A 17375-nucleotide genomic window follows, 5' to 3' on the forward strand; every position below is an offset into this window, starting at 1 on the left:
ATGGCAGAAATGCAAAAACAAAGAGGGAACAACAGAGTCAGAAGTCTAAATTTACTACTGGCAGAATATGTAAAACAAGCATAAAGTTATTTTTTGTATCAGAAAAGCTTTTCTGTTAGTTGCTGAAAAAAGCCTTTGATAGTTCATAAGAATTAGTAACATAAGACAGAATGACTAAACTTTATATTAATATACACAACTAAAAATAATGATAAAATATTTCAAGCTATTCAAAATGTCAACTAAGAAGTTATGAAAACCATTTACTATTTATGAAAAAGTTCCAACTGTCGAGCTTCTCCTTAGCTAAGAATTTGATGTTTTCTCCAACTACCTTGATGATTTCTTCATATACACAGCAACCAATCACGCTGTGACACCATCTCTAACAGTGTAAAAACAAAGCTCTAAGGTGAGGAGACAAGAGCTCTAAGCAATGACAATGGGTGATCCAAGGCAGAAGGGTGTCAGCAGAGTGAGAAATCTTATGATACAGAGCTTCTATAGTTTACATGGCTGCTGATAAAAAACACCATGATTTTCAGCAGCTGTGAAGAGACAGAAGACAGATGAACAGTCGGTGGCCCAAGATCTCCTAGAAGGTATTTCCCATTTGGATTGCAACAGGTTAGATTGTTCCCTCACCTGTGCCACCAAACTACCCTCATAATTTATTTTTGTTTAATCATTAACCTGGCACAGAAGCGAGTTCAGAAGAACGTAATTTTTATTTTGAAGAATTGGTATTTTAGTCTTTTGTGTGCACTGCTGTTCTTTGCTATTCCACACGGGTGCCCTTCATCATGGCAACAGGAGGTGGCTGAACCTCCTCTGCATTTCCTTCTCGCAGTAAAGCTGTGCTGACAACTCTTAACTTTTTATGTCATCTTAAATGCACAAGGTCAAAAAATAAATCCTCTTGCACTATGACTGGGTTTTCTTGCTAAATCAGCATTACTCCAAGACATATAAGCGCATGAGTTTTTAAACATCGTCCTTAGGCTGTTTGTCTCCTCTGAATTCCTGTTGAATATTGATTTTGGATTTAAAGGTCCAGCTGCCCACCTCATCAGGTTGCCCTGGTGTATACAAACTTTGACTGTTTAATGAGTTATTTTAAACGTGCAGATACCTCAAGGACTAAAGAACAAGGACAACGTGAACTTTTCTTCTATTGTTTTATGCCACAAGGTTTTAAGATCAAACTATACCTTTACAGCAATACAGGCTTGCCCTTCAAGATATAACCACCAACCAGATTATTGTGTGTACTTCTGTTTTGCAGGCACATCTAAGGCAACTCTGCCTAGCCTTATAATCAATCTTAAAATACCAGAAAAATCACTTGATACTAAACTTTAGGCCACATGTTGGCTTTTGAGATATTCATAACTCTAGCAGACCTTATATTAAGCAAATGGAATTCATTTTGTAGTCATTATCTGGATGCATATCTCCACAGGTGAGCTACCATCTAGGCAGGTTTAATGGACAATTCCTCAGGCTGCCCTGGCAATTACTCCTGTACTGACCTGGAAGGATCATTAATATTAGGGAGTTGAGAGGCAATTCAATTTCCACTCTGGCTCAGCCCTAAGATGCTTCTAAGTAGATGCTGTCAGCTGTGTCAAATTATGTATGAAGCCTGGGCAATGTGGAAGAGTATTAGGAACAGAGCTGGGAACGACAAACTCAATTCACAAAGTTTTCAGCCTGAACTTGAATAGTGGCCTAAGATACCAACAGACCAAAACCATTTGGTACAGGAAAACTCTAACAACCACACAAAATATTTTTTTAGGAGGTAAGATGCTACAGGAAGAGCAAAACCACATATAGATTAGCACAGAGCATTAAGAGAAGAGCTGTTTTACAGAGTTGCATATTAAGAAATTCAAATGCATACAATAAAAGAAATGGCTTAATGGCAGAACCCTGAAGAAGCCCAGCTAACAAACACAAACAAGATTACACAATATACCTAATACAAAGTTTGGCTCCTCAGCCTCATATCTGCAGTAAAAAAAAAAAAACTAGCACGGCTCAGATTCAATGCAGCAGGTAACCTTTTCACAATCATGAAAAATGCCCCCCAAAACCATAGGTCCTCTCAACACAGTGGTTAAAACCTCTAAACTGGGATAAATCTGAGCAAACATTTCTCACACTTTATTATCCACAGATTCATTTGAAAGAAAACAATGTATCGGAAAAGCCTTTCCTCTTTACTTTCTGTCTAATGAGGGTAAAATTAAGACATTTATGTACAGACAGAAAATGCTGCTTTTTCTCTTTAAAGTCCTCTTTGCCTCTCTTGGCAACCCTCGTCCTCACCTTTGTCTTTGCTCACTATCACGATACACCCGTCCCACCAGGTGCCAGCTCTGGTTCTGCCAGCAGAATTCCCATGGTGCACACAGGCGTGATAGTGCCACAGCATTTTAACTCTTCTTGGGGAGAATAAGGAGCGAGAAAAGATCACGCACCTCTCCGAAGGAGCTGAGCACTCTCCCACAAACACATACCTTTCTGCGTGTTTTCAAGGTAACATGGAAAGCTTTGTAACCGAAGCTCTTTTAAATTAGATGCCTTGGAGGTTTGTTATTTAAAAATAAATAAATAAGTAGTCGAAAAGCCTTGCTCTTCGGTGTTAGAAACAAGCAAATAAACAATCAATCTTTTAAAAAGACACAAACACTTTCATTGTCATAAACATGCAGCGATTTACCCTCCCCCAAAAGATTAGAATGAACTCATTTAAAAATGAGGCTACTTTGCATTATATATCATGAAATATTAGTCAGTCAGATATAGTCATTCATTTGTAAGCAATTTTTCTCATCAAAACATGCATATAACTCACAGGAATTCCAGTTGTGCAAATGCTCACTGAAAAAAAATCAAATCAAAACAAATACACACATACGTACACACACACACATACATGCAGATTCTGAGCCAAAATGAAAAGCATGCATGGTCAGGGTTTAAGTATCATTTAAGCCAAAGTAATTGCTAGATTATTAAAAAGAAAGCCTGGCAACTACTTGAAGCAGGTTTTATTCATGCTTTTATTTGATTCTTCTCAATTTTCCTTTCCTTTAGACTCATTTGAAGCAAACATGCTCAAAACCATCTCTATTGTTTAAAAAAGCAGAAGAGAAAAAACAGAAGCATCCATGCTCTAGGTACCAAGGCGTTATTTTCCTTGAGCAGAAAAAAAAAAATGATAAAAGCTTTTCTGTATTTAAAACAGACATCGTGCAGAAATTTGATCATAATATTAATGACATGCAATCTCCAAGGAGACATATTCTAATTTAAAAAAAAAAAAAAAAAAGTCATTTTCAGTAACCGGTGCAAATGCCTTTTTTTTTTTTTTTTTTCTCTCCTCCTTGCTGTCAGACTAATGGTATCTTAAACCCTGCATGCTGCAGCGCTTCGCCTGTGCTCTGCATCGCCTGCGAGAGAAGAAGCTACCTGCGAGTTTTCACAGTGCCATCTCATATCCATGTCTGCCTGGCTACCCTGCGTGCTTACGGCTTATTTTTTTTTTTTCCTCCCCCCCCCTCCCTCCCCCCGCCTTAATTCTTAATGGAAATCCTAGGAAATTTAGTCCATCCTCTGAAATCAATACTGCTGACAGCCGCGCTGCCTCCGCGGGAGCGCCGGTGACAAATGGCCTGCGCACCAGCCCGGCCTATCAGCGCCCGGCACACGGGCGGCGGCGCCGCCGAGACACGGCGCCCGCGACGCGTGCCACCGCCCAGCCAATGGCCGCGCCCGGCTGGGCGTGGGGGGCGGGGCGGGGACACTGCGCGGGGCCGCCGCCCGGAGCCGCGCTGCGCTGCGGAGCGGAACGCAACGGAACGGAGCGGAACGGCCCCGCCCCGGCGGGGAGGGCGGAGAGGGAGCGCCGAACCCCCGCCCGAGGGTTGGGGGAGGCAGTTTTCCCTCTGGTGGGGTGGTCCTGGACATCAACGCGAAACACTCCGGTGCCTTAATCCAACATTTTAAAAGTTAAGGTGAAAGGGAGAAATAAACTTAACGGCACAGTCAATTATACTGTTAAGCGGCATTCTTTACTTTGTCAGCGCTAGGGAAACACTGGGGATCGTCCTCCATAAGAGTGAGTGTCAGGAGGATGGAGCCAGGCTCTTCTCAGTGACAACTAATGACAGGACAAGGGGCAATGGGTATAAACTGTAACACAGGAGGTTCCATTTAAATTTGAGAAGAAACGCCTTCACGGTGAGCTTGACAGACACTGGAACAGGCTGCCCAGGGGGGTTGTGGAGTCTCCTTCTCTGGAGACATTCAAAACCCACCTGGACACCTTCCTGTGTAACCTCATCTGGGTGTTCCTGCTCTGGCAGGGGGGTTGGACTGGATGATCTTTCGAGGTCCCTTCCAATCCCTGACATCCTGTGATTCTGTGAAGTGCTCCAGCGACTGGATGCTCTTGCACTGCTTATATTCACATAATCATTACATATGCATTACAAATTTTGAAAATTTTGACATACATCTATACTAAGAAATAATTGATGATGTTAGTTACAATTGTTTAGTTTCTTACTTAAAATACACATATTAACTCTTAGTTAAATATAAAATAGGCACTCTGCTTCTAAACAATGTATCACTTAATCTTCTGTCTCCCTCTTGTCATGCAGAAGGATCTAAAAGTTGAAAAATATCCCCTCGTTTTGCAGGTGGTCGGAAAGCATTTAACTGATGTCAATTGGTTAATGACGGGTACATCTTTTGTAACTTAATCACAGTATACATGAATTTGGCAGCTTCTCTTCAAAGGCCCGACTAATGAGCCAGGAGCTGCCAAATGAGCCCACAAAATGGAAGCTTCTCCTTCCCCCCAGAATCCCTCCACCTGCTGCACCCTGCACCTGCCTGCAGCACATCTGGGCCACGCTATGCAAACCCGCTCTGTGGAAACCTGGACTATGGAAACCCGCGCTGCAAAGCTGAGCTGCGCTCACCCAGCACTGGCCGTAGCCAGAGCAGGTCCCCAGTGCTGCAAGGTCCCCTGGGGCACTGGGAGCAGCCTTGATGCAGAAAGCAGCCTGTGAAAACACTTCGGGTAAGCTAGTCAAGAAACCCAAAACTCTCCAAATGTATGTCTCTTCAACAGACAACTTTAAAACAATTACATTTTCTTTTGATTTGCCCTAGTGAGAATTTTTCCTTCTAAGTTTTAGCAAATCCCAGCAGTCCCATGTGTACAAAGTTACCAAGCACCCACCTTACTCTCCTGTAAGGCTTTTCCAGAAGCCCTCAAAACTACTTTGAATAATGCGTGTATATGCTAAGGAAAAAGACAAGTGAGATTCAAAAAGGTCAGGTGAAATGACCTTTGCCATTCTCCTAACATGAGCTCAGAGACAATAAGGTTGCCCAGACATACCTTACCCTCTTGCACTCCTTTTAGTAGCAGCGTGCATTGCATGTTTTTAAAGGCATTTTGAACTCGCAGCACCATTTGACAAACCACACATCTGCATGTACATTTCTGCTAACAGCAAAATCGCGTGGCAGTAAAACAAAGCTAATGCCATGTCTTGATATACTTCACCATGGGCAATAAATTGAGATGGATTAATTAATTAATTGAGATGGATCTCTGTATCACAAACACCGAACCAGGTTCAACCCTAAGGCGTGTGGCTCAGTATATTTTGGTAGACTTGCATAGTAGTGCCAAGATTTTTAATATTCAGTTATTAAATTATAAGCATGTGTAACAGGTGTCTGCAGGTTTTTTTTTTTTTCCCCGATGAACTGAAGAATAATAGCTAGATAGCAGCAGGGCTGCTTGGTGGACATGGGTGCTGTCTGCATATGTTCATGTGGCTGTAATTCATTGAAACAAATATAGTTAATACTGAAAGCAATGCTGCATGACTTGTTGGAAGTGGTGTTACTGTTCATTAAATGTCTTGTCTGTCTGTGCTACATGGTGCTAACTAGAGAGAAGCCTCCGCCTTGAGTCTCTCACACCTGCCTGGTGGCAGAACCTGACTCTTGACCCTGAGACTGGCAGCCTTCAAGGCAACATGCAAGTGGATGGCACAGAGAGCACCATGCTCACTTGTTCTATACATCTTTTTATAAGTTTATTTTCTTCTAGTGTGGGAAAACAAAATTAAAAGGTCTCCTGGAGCTGGACATTATATTTTGATAGCTCCCAGTTGAGAATCTCAGCATTTTCACTGAGGGCAACTCTTGGCCCTCCAAGGAGCACCCTAGAAATCCCAAGATCTTGACTCGGCACCTTTCCCCTTTATGAAGGTGGCAGAATACACCATCAGGCTGTAACTACATGGTTGCTTGTGCAGTGTTTTGCTGTGGCAATGGCAATGGTCAATCTTTCTGCCCTTTTTGCCCATCCCTTTCTCAAGGACCAGGGCAGAGGACAGCAAGGGCAATGCTGATGGTTTGCAGCTGTGCTCTGACTGCCCTGCTGGCATCAGCATCAGTTTCCCTGGGTTGCCTGACAATAACCCCTGTTGAGGCTGTGTCCTCAATTAAAGGAGTTGATCTGGGAGGAAAAACAAATAACTCCTATTTTCATTAAGGAAATTATCTAAATGAGAATACTAAATACCATTTCAAGCGGTCCAAACAATGGGGTTCTTTCACATTCACCAAGTCAAACTTTTATTAACCCCAGCATGTGCCTTCCTGAAAGACAAGACTAAATTATCTATGATATTTTGCTTGAGGCAGTATTTTTCAGTAGTGTGATTCTACAATAACACTATTAACAATAATGGACTGTCATATGTCCTATGTGCTGTTATCCAGGGGACTGTCCTGGTTTTGTTAAAAACCAAGTTTCTCTTTTAGTAAATTTGCCTGTCAGCTAAAGCCTTCATATTAGCTGCATTTTCCTGGAGAACCAGATACTTGTTTTGGAAAACATAGCAATGGAATGTGAAGTTATTGATAAGCATGGGTGGACATCTCGCAAGAGTGGCAACGAGAAAAGAGGTGACCAAGAAACTGACCAACTAGGTATAACATTCCATTCACATGAATACTTCATATAAAAGTGGGAAATCACGAGGATCTCATCCCTTTTTTCCCTTTTGCTTATGGCCAACATTAGGAGAGGACCTTGCGACTTGTCCCTGTGAAGTGAGGCCTAGTGAGAGACTGAATCCAGTTCTGGTTGGCTGCAGAGTCCAATCCAGGACTTTGGTTGCCGGCTCTGCAGTTGCTGGGACTTTCAAGATTGGTTTTGTGTATTTTGTATTATTTTCTCTATTCTTATCCATAGCGTTAGTAAAACATTGTTAATTTTTCCAACTCTCTTCTCTCTGTCCTTCTTTCCCTCCCGATCGCCTGTCCTTAGTGGAAAGGGGAGAGAGGGAGGGGCAAAAAGTGGGAAGTGGGGGAGGAGAGGAGGTTAACAATACATCTGCCATGGTTTTATTGTCACCCCGCAATCAAAAGCCTCGACAGGGACACACATAGTAATGACAGCAACAGCATGGAGGAGGGACAGCAGATCCCGACTCCTCTCAAATGCTGAACAGATAATCTGTGAGAACAGGATGCTGTTCTGGAACCTTGCCTTGAAGTGCCAGGAGAAATGCTGCAGAGTGTACCTTGCTATGAGCAATGTGAGGTCAGAAAGGTAAAATGTACAGATTCTGCGTGCCCAGCAAAACAAAGCTTACAATGGAATGCTTTCTGTTGGAGAATATCCCTCCATCTAATCAAATTCAGATGTTTTTTTGCTTTTAATGGAGATGCAGCTGTATGTGTATGGTGTGTCACGTGCTATGGTGTAATATGGAGATACAGTAAACAATGTGGTTAGGATTGATTTTACCCAAAGAGTGTGAAGACACTGTAAGCATTGTGGGCTTAACAAAGCAAAGAGGTTAGAAATGAACCTGACTTTACACTTAAGTACCTGTGAGTTTACATTTAAGCAAATATTCCTGAGTGCTTTGTTGAATCAAAGGCATATATACAGAAAATAACACTAAATACAAAAAGGCAACGAACCTGAATTTGAGTAAACACTCTCAAGCTGTACATAAGTTTTGCTGAATGTATATATTCTGCCAAATATATACAAAATATTGCTTAAGAACCTGCTTGTCAATGCAATGAGGGATAGGAAATTGGTAGTATAGCACATATTTCATAGCAAGGGACATTGTGGCAAATATCGCAAAGACAAATCTATGTGGTTACTAAAATGCAGTAACAGTGTAATACTTGAAAAAGCAACACCAAAAAAAATGACATAAAATCCAACATACATACACAACCAAGAACAGAAAACGCCAGACTTGAGATTTGATTTAAATCTAAATATGCTACATATTTCATTAACTAGACAAGAACTGCACAGACATACCATCATTAAAATCCCCACTACTGCACAGAACAGACAGTTAAAATTACTTTAATTTATCTAGGAAAATGATCTACCCAAAAGCAAAAATGCCTTTTTTTTTTTTTCCTCCCAAATACCATTTTATAAAAAAAAATTGTACCTACAATTCAGAGAGAGGTGGAAACTTAAAGTTCTTACAAATTCAATCTACAGGCAAGCACAAAGGAAACAGTTTGAGATTAGAGTGAAACTTTTCATATACTTCGATTTCCGCATGAACAAATAATGTACTTAAACCTTGTGTTTTTAAAATCCAAAAGCACTTGACAGCTTGCAGGAGTTTTTCGGTAAGTGCACATGCATGTGTCCACATGCACACACAGCTACAGTCCTAGATGGCCACTCCACAGGCTGAAATATATTACCCACCACTTCTAATGCTCTTAATGAATGTGAAAGTTATGAGAGTTTTAAATATAAACTTCTAAGTGTCCTTAGGCATTAGGTTGGCATTTCAGCCTGAGAGTCACATCTCCCTCACCAGGTGGGCCTTTGCTGATGCCCAGTCACCTGTAAACCCCCAAATATTGTCCTCGGGAAGAGTATTTCACAGCTTTGTGGCATATGTGGATTTTCAGTCTACTGTGGGTTTTAATTTCATCATTACTCATATGCAAATTCATTCCTATCCAGAGAGAGCTGGTATTAAGGAGGTAGCCTTACTCTTTTTGCAGAAGAACTGGGGCAGAATTTGGGATGTCATCAACGTTATATCTTCTCCACTTTGCCCCTGAAGACTTCTGCAAGACTCCACTCTGCTAAACTACCAAACTCTGGGAAATAAATGTCAGTGTCAACACTTTCTGTCATCTCTGTAACACTTATTGTACTCTGCACCTGTGACAAAATTACCCCCTTCTGGCAGGAAGTCTGTAATCTGCTTCCCGGAGGTCTGAACTTTCCCATCACGCTGTCAGCCAAACTGCGCCCATCAGACCAGCTTGCAGATACCTCTGTTCCTGTGGATCAGAGGAAAACAAGCTTGACAGTGATGAAAATCTTTAAGAGAACTGCCTTCCAGTGCTCAAAAGGTCAAGATCTTCCTCCTTCTTTAAGCAAATGGAAGCAGAAAAACTGTCACTGGAAGAAATTACCCTCTCAAGAAACCATAATTTAGATCAATCCTACCTGTTTGTAACTAACAGCTGCCATGAGACAAAGTACAGTCCCAAAGCCTGTACTACCAACAAACAAACAAAATGTACCTTTTAGTGGGCACACATATATATTCATTCTATACCTCCTATTACCTCTTACTTATTATTCGTTTACTTTTTTTCTGATCTTTCCAAAACCTTCTATATGGGGTTAATCAACACTGTCATAATAATACACAGGGAAAACTAGATGATATGCAGGTATCATGCTAATTATATAGGGAACGTTTGTCTCATTTGCCTCCATAGATTTCATTTCTTACCCTTACTAATATTAACAGCACCCGATTTCTTGCAGCTATCTGGTCCAGTCATAAGTATTCATTGCTTTTTCTAGGATGAGGGGGACAAATTACATGGGAATATGCACAGATAAAAATTTAAGAATGAGAAAGAAGTCAGCTACTTGTATTGAAATCTTTATGAAGATGATTAAAAGTAATCAACTGCATATCTTAGTATTTTTGAAATGGCAAAATAAAACATCACTAGAAGAATATTTAAGGCTGAACACCTGTAGAAGAATGAGGAAGACAATTTGCTCCTAGACATCCTATGTACAGAAGCAGATACAGAGAAACAGTGTACGATGCCCTTCAGTGGAAAAAAACAAAAAAAAAAAACCATCACAACAACAACAACAAACCCCCCTTCCCGTACACACAAGAAAAAACAACCCACCAAAACAAAATGAAGATCAGATGAGATAAACTCAGAGCAGAGCACTCTCAGATTTTGGAGGTATCGTGCCCATGCTTTGCTAATTAAAAGTAATTCAGAATGCCTATGTCTAATTCATCACAAGGATCCATTTCACCCCTATAGCTACACAAAGATACCTAGTATGACACAGAAATTATTCACCCTTGCTACCCCGTGCAGGCCAGGAGAAGCGGGTTTGCCCTCCCGTTTCATTCAAGGAAGTATTAAGGCTGCCTTAACTTGCACCTGACCATCCACCGTCTAAGAGACTTGTAAAGACATCATCTCTCTTGATTGCTGCACTAACAACAGCTTTGTAATGGTCACAAAGTCCAAAATAAATGAGGGGGATTCTTGTGAACCCTCTTGCTTCTTTTGTAGAGGGGCAAAGGTAGAACAACACAGTGATGGACCAGATCTCTTTGATTGTTATCTTAAAGCAGCAGCCAGTGATTTTACTGGTGCTATTCTGGTTTTAGTCGATGTCAGTTCAGTCCCTGGGTGTATAAGGGAACGTGAATTATCTCCAGAGGTTCAGAAGAGTAGATGAGCCTGGGGAAAGGGTCGAGCTCAGCGTGGCCAAGGAAGAGGCAAACTTCTAAAATGTGTAAAGGTTTTCTCCTCTTGCAAACAGCAACAGGATCCAAAGGAGAGGGGAGAAAGAGCTCCAGTGCCTCCAGCAGCACACCAACAAGGTGTGTTTTCCAGAAGATGCACAAGAAGTTGTAATACGCTAAAAACACAAGTCAGGGAGGGAAACCAGGAGACAAAGCCCCACAGCTGCCTTTTGCCCTGTGCTCTTCAGCATGTCAGAGATAACATTTTCTTTCCCCCAGACAAGTGAAACAAAGAAAATGAGTCTTTGTGTTCTTTTCTTCTGGGTACATAATGTGCATCTGTGTGCACACAAATAAATAAACCAGGAACAACTTCAGATAAGGATATTCTGTAAACAATAAAGCTATTTATAACATTTCATACCTTTGTCAACAATTGATAGTTAAATGTTTCAATATGATTGTGTACTTCAAAAATTATGTGATTCAAAGTGATTCTCTCATCAACTTTGGCAGGGTCAAGAAAGAATTCACCCCCTTGTGTCACCCTCCTGTATGAACAGCAGAGGCAACTGCCTATATCAAAATGTATACACAATGACAAAATGCACTCCCTAAGACACAAACCTGTTGTACCAGACAGTTTGGGGAGGAGAAAGATGAAGTCATTTGCTCCAATTCATTTTCCCCAGGTGTGACTTTGCCCGGCTCCATCAGAGCCATTTTTAGCAGCTGAGGAAGTCTTGTTGCAATTTCAACGTTTTTAAAACAGTTTAAATGTAAAACTAACAGAACAGAGAATGTAATATACCTGGTTTGATTCATTTGGCTCTTCAGGTTTCTAAAACCTAGTTGGTTCAAAGAAGATTGCTATGAGTATATTATTTGTTCTACTTCAAAATCATACCTTTTCAGAGACACCCACATAACTTAGAAATAGATGTGCAAATGCATTAATTTTTGGCCTTGCTACAATTTGCAGAGTGGGAGTATAAGGAAGGAAAAAAAAAAAGAATGTGAAACCTTCCTTCTAAATTAAAGGTTTCATATCCTAATAAATAATTTCTTTGGCTGTTAGTAAACTTTTCCATTATCCCCTAATGTGGAGGAGCCTGCAGAGACTGGGTGTCTTACTGCTGCCTGTTTTGACTGTTCTGTCAGGTAAACAGCAGAGCCTGGGTTGTGTCTCTTTTCTATGCTCTCAGGAAAACAAAACAGCTACTGAATAACTACACAGACACCCGCAAAAGCACACACAATGTAATGTTGGCTGTTCGCCCAGCACAGTGCTTTCCCTGTGTGAAAATAGGGTGGTTTTCTCATGACCGCAGAGATGCTTCCTTGAGGCGGTGGGTTGGGTTTTATAGGAAGGATGATCGACATGGATAACGGATTCGAGCAGCGTAGCTGAGCCTTCTGTAAGATGACAAGAATGGAAACAGTGAGAGAGAAACCTTCAAATGAAGAGCTAATTAATGGGTGCTGTTGTGTGCTGCTTATCAGGAGGGCTCTAATTACAGGCCTAGAGGAAGATCACAAAACTAATGAAAGAATTCACATTTAACGGATAATATCTTGCTCTGACATCAGCCTCCGGGTGACTGACAGGAGATGAAGGAGGCTGATGGGCTGACAATCCTGCTCGCATCTGCAAAGCACAGGGCTGCTCACCTGTCCGCTGAAAGGGTTTTTACCATGGAGGAAAACCAGGCAAACTAGAAGAGCCATGCAAACTATACCACAGTCAAATCAGCTCATCAGCAAGATGAAAAGCAAAGGGAACTCCTTAATTTCTGAATGAGAAACTGATATTTTCTAGAAGCGCATAACCAAACAGGAAACTGAGCCCTTCATACTTGGACAACTTTAACAAAACAAAGCAAAAAGCAAAACAAAAAAGGAATTTGAATACTTATTGAGAACTACATTATTTTCTCACTTTTAATTAAATTGCTGCTTTGGGTCATCCATTTTGCCATGGGCAATAACTATACAGAGTTGTTGTTGGGGGTATAAGTTATTTTTTGTTTGAAGTTCATAGCATTTAAAGAAAGATATTAGGAAAAAAAAAAAAGGCATGCAAAGCCTATAGAAATTCATGGAAGGATTGTTGCGGATCATGTAAGAGGCTTGCAGGAAACCCTGGTCCCTCTGAAATCAAATCTGATTCTGCCAGGATTTGAATCCTTATTTTTCAAAATATCATGAAGTCTGTCCTCTCCTTTTGTACCTTTTTGGGAAGCACAGTAAACTACAAGCACAAGTGAGAAGTCCTCTCATGAGCAGCAGTGCTGTCACCTTGCCAGACTGCACTAAGGAAGGGAGGATGTCAGTGCTACTCTCCTCCTTTCTCCTCCTTGGCAAGGCATTTAGGTTTGTAGATCTGCATCCTTAAAAATTTCACACACTTCTTTAAGATGAGTGTGGTTAGAGAAGCTAGTACATCATTTTTAGGGAAGACCAGAGGTAATTTGACATGTCGAACCAGTATGGAGGCATATGATGCAAGTGGAAAGCTTTCAATACCTACCGGTGTTCACTGTTTTTCAAGCTAAAGCTCTGACACACTCTTTATATTCATCTCTATTGGTACATACCCAGTTAAAACACAAATTAGCCATAACTTTCATTTCATCACAACAAGACATGAAAAACCAAAAACATATTGCTCATCATGATGTTATTCTTCCAGTGCATACACAGGGTATTGCAGAAAAAATTTAGGAGTTGTATTTTTGGCTGATTATCTGTCAAACAATCTGCTTGTGCAGGTCACAGTTCTGTAAGCAGTCAAATAAGCTCATGATGATAAACTAGAAATTACAATACTCATGTGCAAGGCCACACACAAGCATGTATAACCCTACATGTTGGAAATACCCTGTTTGTTTTCTGCTTTGTTTACTATCAAATCTTCTTATTTCTCTTTCATGCTAAGAGACAAGTAATTAGAAGCCTACTAATCAATAGACCATTTTATTATACAGTGCAGCTCTGAATAATCCTCATAATTTAACTAGCTTCTGAGTAGGCCAGCAGGGAATATGTGGAGAAAACAAAGAATCTGACAAATACCAAGGGCTAGTCAGTACAAAGCAGCTTTCAAGAAAATAAAAAAGATTAGTTTTAAGTAGTGGAATCAAAACAAGTAGAATGCAAATCTGTTTTTTCTTCTTCTCTTTGCAGTAAAATTTGCGACTGCTTCGCTCCAGCTAAGCCCTGGAGGTCGGGTGTGCTCTGACTGCTGGAGGTGGCACCTCCTCCTGTGCCAGGGAGATCTCCTGGGCCACAGGAGGACTTTTTTGCACAAAGAAGGGAAGGAAGGAGGACATTCTCCTCCCTCAGGGCTCCCTGCCAGGTTTAGGTTTCTCTGCTGAAGAGTTATGATGAGAAGCTGTGGCACAGCTGTGCTGGACCAGCAGCATCCTCAGGCAGCAAAGCCAGGTGCTCTCCAGGCTCCATGAGAGCGCCCTTCTTTGTGCCTCTGAATAAGTGTATTTAGCACCTAAACTCTAATTACAAAGAAGCAGGGATATACTTTCTGCCACAATATTAATATATTCACAGATTACAAAAACAGTTCATCTGCTCAGACCTCCTCCTCTCCATTTTTTTTTTTAACAACATCACTGAATTTTATTTGGCATTCTAGAAGTGTATACTTATTTAATTGAAAGCAACTAGGATAATTATTCTTTGTCTATCAAAATGTTTTCTGTGCTTTAAAAGAGACTACAGAATAAAAAGTAGGACAACGCAAAGTAAAAACATTAATTAAATAGTCTTGAATGTATTTTCTATGCTCTTTCATTTCCTTGACAGCATAGCTACAGTATTTCCTCATTTATTGTTAATGAACTAAATATATCCTTGCTTGGTATTGCTACAAAATTACAACAATAAAAATAAATAAAACAAGCCTAATGTTAAATTTAAGCCTTTAGGTCCATAAGGAATATTTACAACTCAAATCACAGTCAGGTTTAAATCACAAACTTTTCCATATTTAACAGAATTTTGCTATAGCCGATGCATAAGTAATCAAATGAATAAGACATGGCAGAATGGAATCATAGAATCAACCACCTTGGTTAGAAAAGACTTTTATGATCATTGAGTCCATCTGTTAACCTAGCACTGCCAATTCCGATGTCATGGTTTTTGAAGTGCACTGGGACAGACATACATATTTCCAGTGGATACACAGTACTGATGTGCTGCAAGCTCCATGTAAAGCTGAGGTGACTGGCTCATATAGCTGTACCCATTTTTTTCTCTTGTAGGACAGGATTTTTGCCAGTTCTCTCTCCCCTGATACAGGCCAGCAGTACAATTGCCTTTTCCATGGCCACAGGACTCGGGCTTACTCATCCTGTTGTCATTTAGCACATCCCATGCTTTTACTTCTCATTCATTTCTAACTGATGAGCAATTAACTTGTAGCTGAATATCTTGTTATCCTTATATATGTGATTTTGCACTTGATACTAATGAATTAATCTCTCTGCTCCCACCCTAGTTGACAGGGTCATTCAGCTTGATACCCTCGTTTTCTCCATATTGACAATGCCTCCTTTCTGTATGTCATGTCATGCCTAGTCAGTGCACCTCCACTTTTTGAGCTACTCCGGGGCTACGTTTTTACTGCTGTTCATTAAAGTTAGTGAGCCTCAAGGAAGAGCAAAATAATGGTTTTCTTATTCCTGGCAGGTTGCATCTAAAGTGCTGGCTTCATCTTATGGCTATCTACAGCCTTTATCCTGAATCAGAATTGGGTAGAAAACCATTCCTACTGATTTATAAAGACAACAACAGCTACAAGAACAGAGTCAGAAAAATAACAAAAAAGAAAAGAAAATAACAAAAAGAGGCAAAAATAATCTGCAACACCACTCCCCACACCCCCAGAAAGAAGAAGGATAAATGTCACAGTCCCTTTAAAGAAAAGGAACTGTTTTGAACCATATCTTTATTCTGACCCACAGTGGTAAGTCTTGTTGATGTATAACATTGCTTCTAATAGTAAAGTATATTCTCAGTAAAATGACCAACTCTTTTTGTTTTGCCTTTTTTTTGTTTTCCGCGGCTGTAACAGAATAATTGATTAACAGTGCAGAAGCCAAGAAGAAATAGCATTTGTACTTCATCAGACAGATTAAGTAAAGAATTAAGCAGTGCAAAGGCCTCATGTTAGTTCTTTGCAGACTGGTGAATTCCATCTGTTAAGAATGAATTTCCAGTTGGCACACAGAAAATGACTGTACTGTTGTATAAGCATCCCCACTAAGCTTTGTCATTTATTTCTGTAATTAAAACCATTTTGAGAAAGACGTAGTCAGTTCAAGCAAATTACATGTTACAATAAAACAGTCCTAATAACAATCCAGAGGTTATTAATGAATACTCGGTTCTATATAGAAACATAGGAACTGGAGTAGCTCCTGAATGGGATTATTGCTATTTTTGGGCTTTAAAATGTGTTTTCTGCACAGAATATGGCAGTTACATTTGCATAATAATCATAAATCCAATCCAGAAATGTAATTTCATTTTTCTGAATAACCAGTCTGTTATTTTATCAAGAGCTCTGAACATTAGAAATGGTGGAGCAGAAGACAAGATAATGATACGCCCATTTAATGGGATTTAGTAACTAGAAACAACCAGAGAACTGAAGGATGAAATTTTTAAAACAATTTCCATTGATTGAAAAAACACGGTTTACAGTTTCTTAGATCTGTTTGCACAGTGTTTGCCAGCCTCTCCTCACCTTTCTAATCCCAAGAAAAGCAGCAAAGAAACAATAACTGTTCCTATGCTGACTAATTGCTTAGAAAATACAAAAAAAATTTATAACTCCCAGAGCCTTTCCTAACAGAACGTACTATGGCTAAAAGCCTACTGGCAAATCATTACATACAGACTTAAACATGTGCTCACACAATTAGCCAGAAAAGCAACTTCTGGGTAAGGGTTTTTGCTCTTGTACATGTAGCTATTTGCAAATTCTTTATCTTTCCTTTCTTGCTTTCAGGGGAATCATTTCTTCTCATTAAAGACAGCTGCTACCCAGGTACTTTTAGAGGAGGTAACAGTTTCGGTTCCCTCCCTACAAGAAAGACATTGAGGTGCTGCAGAGAGTTCAGAGAAGGGCAATGAAGCTGGTGAGGGGTCTGGAGCACAAGTCTGATGAGGAGCGGCTGAGGGAACTGGGGCTGTTCAGCCTGGAGAAAAGGAGGCTGAGGGGAGACCTTATCACTGTCTGCAACTACCTGAAAGGAGGTTGTAACATGGAGGGGGTTGGGCTTTTCTCCCAAATAGGAAGTGATAGGATGAGAGGAAATGGCCTCAACTTGCACCAGGGGAGGTTTAGATTGGATATTAGGAAAAAATTCTTTACGGAAATGGTTGTCAGGCACTGGAACAGGCTGCTCAGGGAAGTGGTGGAAGTGTTTAAAAGACATATAGACAAGGTTCTTAGGGACATGGTTTAGTGGTGGACTTGACAGTGTTAGGTTTGTTAGG

General features: G+C 40.4%; 1 protein-coding gene across 37 annotated transcripts in view; it reads right to left on the bottom strand.

The window, feature by feature from the left end:
- NRXN1 (neurexin 1) overlaps positions 1-17375 on the bottom strand; it is a 733302-nt gene that overhangs the window by 50685 nt on the left and 665242 nt on the right. Inside the window, exon 1 of one of the 37 annotated variants that reach the window (XM_065058811.1) lies at positions 3481-3662. The exons of 35 other annotated variants lie outside the window; for them this stretch is intronic. In XM_065058811.1, coding sequence (XP_064914883.1) covers positions 3481-3513 — 33 coding nt within the window. In that variant the 5' untranslated portion in view covers positions 3514-3662. Of the gene's footprint in view, positions 1-3480; positions 3663-17375 lie in introns of those variants that run through there. One more of the 37 variants, XM_065058810.1, reaches the window with a different exon arrangement.

This window comes from Columba livia, chromosome 3, assembly GCF_036013475.1.
Source record: "Columba livia isolate bColLiv1 breed racing homer chromosome 3, bColLiv1.pat.W.v2, whole genome shotgun sequence".
NCBI lineage: Eukaryota > Metazoa > Chordata > Aves > Columbiformes > Columbidae > Columba > Columba livia.